The 7,410-nt window shown below is 45.1% G+C and overlaps 1 protein-coding gene across 5 annotated transcripts in view; it reads right to left on the reverse strand.

Annotated features, from left to right (window-relative positions):
• The window catches only part of csmd3b (CUB and Sushi multiple domains 3b), a 342,676-nt gene extending 336,168 nt beyond the window's left edge, over positions 1-6,508 (reverse strand). For all 5 annotated transcript variants that reach the window (XM_068734381.1, XM_068734379.1, XM_068734378.1 and 2 more), the window contains exons 1-2: positions 6,279-6,508; positions 5,254-6,176 (exon numbers count right to left, since the gene is read on the reverse strand). In XM_068734381.1, coding sequence (XP_068590482.1) covers positions 5,254-5,503 — 250 coding nt within the window. In that variant the 5' untranslated portion in view covers positions 5,504-6,176; positions 6,279-6,508. The remainder of the gene's footprint in view (positions 1-5,253; positions 6,177-6,278) is intronic.
• Positions 6,509-7,410: the final 902 nt, after the last annotated feature.

Here is a 7,410-nt window from a genome sequence, read left to right on the forward strand (position 1 = left end):
TCATAGAAGGAGAGCACAAATATGGAATACACGGGTAGATTTGGCACTCTAGCAATTGGAAAACATATCATCCTGATGGCAATCTGCGTGGAGGAATTAAATATGCACCCTGTTTGTTGGCTAAGAGAGAAAACAAACGAGAGATTATCAGAGCTGAACCCAGTGAGCACCCACCTATTACAACCAACATTGATAACAAATGCACTAGGGACAGATGCTGGAGGTAGGCGAGGGGAGAGAGTAGAGGCAAAGGTATAGGATGAAAGGAAGGAGGGAAGAGGAGAGATGTGGGATGTGAGAAAGGGTGGTGATTAGAAATTCACCATGGGTGAATGTTGGTTGGAGGAGGGGGGGGGGGGGGGGGGGGGCGATTAGGGCCGGAGGAAGATGGATGGAGAGAAAAAATATGTATGGAGCAGCCCAAGTATCGAGGATAAGCATAAACGCAGCAAACACATACTTGCTCATTACTCAACGGGGGAGTTCCCAGTACAGGAACACCACACTAGCACAAAATAAATCGTAAAAGACAAGAGAGGGAGAACTGAGATTGCGATGCCCTCTAATGTTGGAAAAATATCAAAGGCGTCAGTTATTTAGGAAATATGGAGCAACACTTGCTCTGAGGATTAAGGGCCACCTCTATCCAAGTAATTACATTCATAGACAACTATTTTGCATCAGGAAAACAAGCTTTTTGGGGAATATTAACGCTGTTCAGATCACCATGAGAAGATATTGAAAATAATCACTGCCAATTGTGTATTCTGTATGTTCATACTGAACCAGATATGCTCATATTGAATGCATCAGCAAAATCTTCACTGTTGGTTCAATCTTTGGTTCTCTGCTAACGGTATTTGAGATAGGGTTACATTTATGGATTCATGGAAATGAAGCCAGATTAAGGAAAAATTGTACTTTTGGTTAAAAATGGTAAAAAGTCAACATTAGCTCGAAGTATGAGCTGGAATGTGATTCCTGGTCTCTGGTGTGGAAGACAAATCCACGCCTTTACATTTCCTTGTGCTACGTTATGCTATACTACTTCTGGGAGAAGAGGAGAGAGGAGAGGCATGAAAAAACAAGTAATTATATATTCACTCTATAGGGGTTGGAAAAGCAGAAGAGGATTAGGTGAGTGAAAGTCAAGAGGGACAGATGAGGAGAGAGTGTAGTTGAGAATGCAACAGTATAAAATGAAAAAAATACGTATGCATATGCATTATGCGTTACTCTCAGCCACCTTGATCTTACCCTCTTTTCTATCGCTCTCCTTCTGTAAGTCAAAAGTATTTATATGATCAAGAGGCTGACTCTGCGACAGACACATCTCGCTCCTCTGAGAAACTAGCCATAAGCTACGGGATTAAATGTGTGTTAGAGTCTGTGTTGCGCTAATGTTCAGTACTGAACAGTGCTCGTCTGCCTCAGCGTGTGTGTGTGTGTGTGTATGCACAGTGTACCAATAGTCCAAATGCCCGTCTGTGCATGAGTGAAATCAGCCGAGAAAACGCAAAGAGACGGCGTGTCCCTGTGCTCGTCAATGCGGGCATCTTTTTCTTTCTTTTTTTGCCTCCGAGCTCACCATTAAGTCTCGTTATTAATTGTGCGTAGAATATGAATCGATAATTGACAAGCAGAGAATGATTACCAAAATACTCCACCATAGCTAACACAGGTAAATGATTAGCAGCGGGCGTATTAATGGACGAGATCAATCAATGACTTATAATTAACGTCAGAGTTCTCGTCCACACCAATCCATCTCTGATATGATGGCTTATGAAACCTGGTTGGAGGAACCCTTCCACTGCGCCTGGCAGCCTGTCCAATTTAACACTGATGACCAGCATTAAATTACTAGACGCTACCACGGGATGACTGATAAATTTCAATTTGGCCATGTTGCAAGAACAAAGCACGACATTTCCATGGCTCGTGTATATAAATCAAATTAGCTATTTTTAGCTGCGGGTTTTAATTACTTGGTCACATGCTGCCTTAAGAACCTGTTTGAATCCCTAACCTCAACGATGACCAAGAATGGATTACCCGACTGTCTGAAAGATAATTAGTGCTCAGTGATTGATCCGTGAACAAGTCCTTTGATTGAGTACTGATGAAATCCGTGCCGTCAGTAAACCTGTGATACGGTTCATCTTGAAAAGGCGGAGGTGAAAAGAAGCTCAAACACGGATAGGTTGCAAAAGGTGCAGGTTGTGATGTTGGACGCCGCTCTCGGTTCGATTCTGACAGGCTGAATGTAGCCCAGAATACATTGAAGCGCCTGGGAGACGGTGAGAAATGTGTGTGTGTGTGGGGTTTTTTTTGTCTTGTGTGCATGTGCGTACATGTGCGCTTTGAGTATGTTTGGTGAGTAAATTAAGCCTCTGGAGCCACAGGACAAATCTGACAGACGAAAAAGGAAAGAGTGGGAGCCCGGAGGAGAGATGAGAGCACAGAAGAAGTGCTGAGTGGAGGAGAGGAGAAACAGAGGGGCAGGGGACAGGAAGAGGGGAAAAGAGGAGAGGTGGAGTTAAGCTGAGCGGAGCAGCGGGGAGGAGAGCAGATGAAACAGACACGAGGGGATGGGGGGGGGGGCGCAGAGGACACGTACAGCAATTTTTCATCATCTGACTGCGAGAGAAACTTCATTCGAGGATGATTTCTTGACATTAACATCAACATTATGCTTTATTATTTTATGTTACGAGGCATTAAAAAGCTGGAGAGTTGAAACCTCTCATCAGCCCTCTCACCCAAGATTGTCCTCCTGACCTCCTTCTACTACACCGAGACTGTGTGGAACACTGCGCCTCAATTAGAACACCGGCATCAGGACAAAAGATGCTCCCTCTTTAGGGAATGGCGCCGCATCTCTGTGTCAAATGTGTTAAGCAAGTTGAGAAATTAGCGTTTTTGTCCACTGGCTTCAGTGCTGTGTGAATCCATTACCGCCTACTTCATTACTTCACCTTTTAGATTGGTTTTTAGAATAGAATTGCAGGTCCATACAATGATTGGTTACCTGCCAAGGGCCGGTAGAGTAGACTAATTCACCAGCCACAGCCAAAATGTAACAGCATTTGGCCGGTGGCTGGTTTTAATTTTCCAGCCTCTTTTTTTAAAAGCCTTGGTCCCCAAAATGTCAGAATGGATCAAGGGGACATTTAATTACACATTTATTCACCGTACTTTCCAGCCTTGACACACAAAGGATTTATTTGCTTTTTTTGGGGGTTTTCCAATTTACGAATCTACCTTTGACATTTTATTCATCATAATTGAAATTCGCATTTAGCTAAAAGTGTTCCTGAGCCAGCCTCGAATAGAGCACATTTATACCACGAGGAGTTTGGAAGTGTCTGATACTATGAGGTCTCTCACAGGCAGCCATGAGGAGATCAGTGCCAAGATCTGTGCCCCCAAAGGGTTTCAAATTAGATCTTTTGTGCTTGAGGAAATCCCACCGTTCTTGTCTATCTGCTAGCTTGACAGACTGCAAATCACAATCTCTCATGTGTCCATCAGAGTGAAGCATACAAAAAAAAATCCTTTCCAAAAAGGCTGCAGATTCCTGTTTTTTAGTGTGAAACTACAATCAGATATAGTGCAAAGCCAAGTGCCAAGCCAAGTTCCTGGTGTCACTGTAGAAATCCATTTTATTCCTGCTCCGTCAGCCTACACATGGTCTCCTTACACTGGAGGGTCATAGGGACTTTACAGTGGTTCTCACAGCCTCCACAGTATACTTTTTGAGGTTTCCTTTGTCATCTTGAACAATTTACAAACAACACAATACTCCACCTTTCTGCTCAACCAAATCTCTTTCTGTGACCAAATCCATCTGGCTTGGTGTTGCCAGAAGCTCAAAGAGTGTCTTTAAACTTTCCGTCCCTTTCTATGGAATTATTTCTCTCTTTCCCTCCTTTCCTCTCCTCACTTCCTCATGAGCCCATATTTAGTCTCTCCCCCCCCCCCCCCCCCCCCCCCCCTATTTCTCCTCCTCCCTGTATTCATCTTTTTACTCCTCCACTCCATCCTCCTCTCCCTTCCTCTGCTCGAGATATGGTGCTGAATAGTTTCCATACCACTGAAGCCTCACCTGCTGCAGCACTGGGTGTGTTTGCATGAGTGTATATATGTGTGTGTGTGTGTGTGTGTGTGTGTGTGTGTGTGTGTGTGTGTGTGTGTGTGTGTGTCTGTGTGTGTATGTGTGTGCGCTCACTCAAATGTGTGTGTTCATACAGCATTTCTGAACAAGATGAGAGAAACTAAAAATGGAAAGCAGAGGAAGACCAAGACGCAGACCGACAAAGAAAGTGGGAGAGTGTGCTGTACTGTGAATATTTTAACATTTTATTTCACCCAAGAAGGAAAGAGGGGGAGACGGGGGTGGATGGAGAGAGAGAGAGAGAGAGAGAGAGAGAGAGTGAGTAGGGGGGACAAAGTACGAAAGTGTGTAAGAGAGACAGAGAGAAAGAAAAAGGGAGACGCCGCCATTATATAACGTTGTTTAACTGAAATAGGGTAGAAAATGAACAAATAGGTATGGTGTCAGATATTTGGGGATACAATGCTGTGTAAGGCTCTGGTCTCATCACGATAAACAACTCACGTTCACACACACACGCACACACACACACACACAGACACACACACACACACACTTTAGTATAAGCAGCTCACGTTCGCTGCCACAGCCCAAGAGCTACCACAAGAATATTTATTGGCTACCGGCTCAATGGCTGTATTGAAGAGAGAGAGAGAGAGAGAGAGAGAGAGAGAGAGAGAGAGAGACCAAACTGAAGCAAGCAGAAAATGAGGAAAGAGGCTGTTGCCGGCTCTATCCTTCTTTCCCTGCATCCTCCCTGTAAGCCAATTTCTATTTCTCCTCTTTCCTCCGCAACACACCATACATCCACGCACGCGCCCACACGCACATCTCCCCTCTCACTCACACATGCACAGACACCTCACAGACATCCTCACGCGCACGCAGACACCATCACACAGACACACACTCCCTTTCTTCACCCCACACGCGCACACAAGAAGCAGCAGAAGAAGAAAAAAAACTCAGCACGCAGTCTCACCCAAACCGCGAGTGTGCGCGTGAGGGCGTTTATGTCACTGCGTGTGGAGTGCTCTTATGACTGTGTGTGTGTGTGTGTGTGTGTGTGTGTGTGTGTGTGTGTGTGTGTGTGTGTGTGTGTGTGTGCGCGCGCGCGCGTGTCGCATCCCCCTTACCTTGCGCGCGCGAGGAGAGCGAGCTCAGAACGAGACTCCACAGAAAACAGCGCATCACCGTCATTCCTCCGTCCGTCATCCTCTCGTTCATCCCTCTCATCCTCCTCTTCGTCGTCCCTCTCTTCATCCTCCTCTTTGGCGACGCGGGGTGCGCGAGACAGCGTTCCGTGCCGCTATTAGTAATATTATTAACAGCAATGCATCTTCCGCGAGCCGAGCGCGAGCCCTCTAAGCTCTCACCGGGCCGCATGCTGCTTCACATCCAGAAAAACGGAGGGAGAGAGAGAGAGAGGGAGAGAGAAATAGTGGGGGGAGAGGGAGAGAGAAAGAGGAAGAGAGAGAGAGAGAGATAGGGGGACGCGTGCGTTTTCTTTGCCTCCTCCTTCTAACATAGACTAGATAAATCCTTCATATCCCCAAAATGAATTCAGTCAACATCCAGAGAGAGAGAGACAAGCAGAGGGGCAGATGGGACGGGCACACAGGTTGTCTCTGTCTTTAAATCCACTCTCCGACACTTGTCGTCAATATCTCTCTATTCCGTCCCGTTCTCTTGCAAAAGAGTGATAGAGACTCAGGGAGAGCTTCAAATCCACACTGCCTCCGGGCTGCATCCCTTTTCCATTCGGAAATATCCCGCTTTTAATTTGGCTTCCCCCCCCCTCCTTAAAAGCCTTTCCTCCGTGTCTCGCGTCTCTTGTAAAATCCCCTCTGCGGTGTGTCCGGTCCCCTTGGTGTCTCGATAATGTACTGGGGTATTTGTTTGTATTTCTTTTTTTGTGGCCGGATAACCCTCCTCTCATCCGTCTCTTCACTCGTGCGTCTGTCAAACCTTCTTCTTCTTCTTCTTCTTCTCCTCCTTCTTCTTCTCCTCCTTTCCTCTCACAGACAGCCGCGAGCAAAATGTTGCATCTTTACCCCTCCTGAAAGAAGACAAAATGAATCACTCTCTCGTCAGTTTACCATTCATCTGACTTCTTTTCACATAAGCGTCACCATCAGTCATTCCTTTTCAATTGCCTTACCAAACAAGCCAAACCGGAGCTTGCTCGTCACGTGGAGACAAGTCCTCCTTTAGTTCTCCGTGAAAGTCCGACGAGGAAAAGATAAAATGACAATTCCAGTTGTTGTCAGAAATCCTGAGGATACGTGCATCATCCACTCTGCTCGGTGCACTTCGGTCTATTCTCCCGGTGTAGCGGCTGGTGCGACTCTTCCTTCTCCCCACCAGTACAGAAATGTTGCCTTCAAGTGCTCCTCGTAAGCTCCTGCTTCCACTCACGTGCTTTTGCTCGGAAATAATAGCATAAAATGGACTCTGGTAAAAGTAGACTGTTATTTTGGTGGATGTTGGTTGATTTTGAACATCAGGCTGTACGCAGAGGATACTATTGTGTTTTCTTTGCTGTTGCAGCGCTGTGAACAGGACGCAAAATGCAGGAGCGTCCACTGGCACAGAGGATTGGGCGCATGCCAAAACTTTACCTACTGATGCCCAAATTCGACCAAAACAAAGAGGGAGACAAAACCAAGCCACATTCAATAAAATGAAAACATATGAGAAGAATAACACTGCCCTTTCACAGTGACCACACGCTGAGCTTTATCCAATAGTCACATGGACCAGCCAGTAATAGTTTGCCCAGCATCACTCATTGATCCACTTGTCCACTGAAATGAAATCAATACAAGGACGAGTTTGGGATTTGGTGGCATATGATGGACGCAGACGCAAATCCATTCGTCATGTGAAGTGAGGCTTCTTCATGGCAACTAATGGTTTTCTTGTCAATATTTGTGAACGTTAAGTAGCAGTGCAATTCAACTGTATGTTAGCTGCTACGGCTTCTGCTGTGATATCAACCACAGGGAAAATGCAGTAAAACATCAACAAAAAATGATTACTTTATAATATATATAATATTATTATTAATATTTTAACTGATAGGCTAAATATTCTATATTAAAATATAGTATTCATACCACTAATAACACTTGCTTCAATCAAAACAGCTCCTATTAGCTCCTTGTCCCCTTTGTGTCACATCTTGGCAACTCTGTTATCCTCAAAACTTCTTGGACCATTTTCCGAGATGTATTTGCAACATTTGTATGTTCCTACAATCAAAATAATATATCATCCAAAACATTCCAGCA

This window comes from Cebidichthys violaceus, unplaced genomic scaffold (genome assembly GCF_023349555.1).
Source record: "Cebidichthys violaceus isolate CVI_PGR_0920_01 unplaced genomic scaffold, fCebVio1.0.p SCAF_63, whole genome shotgun sequence".
Taxonomy (NCBI): domain Eukaryota; kingdom Metazoa; phylum Chordata; class Actinopteri; order Perciformes; family Stichaeidae; genus Cebidichthys; species Cebidichthys violaceus.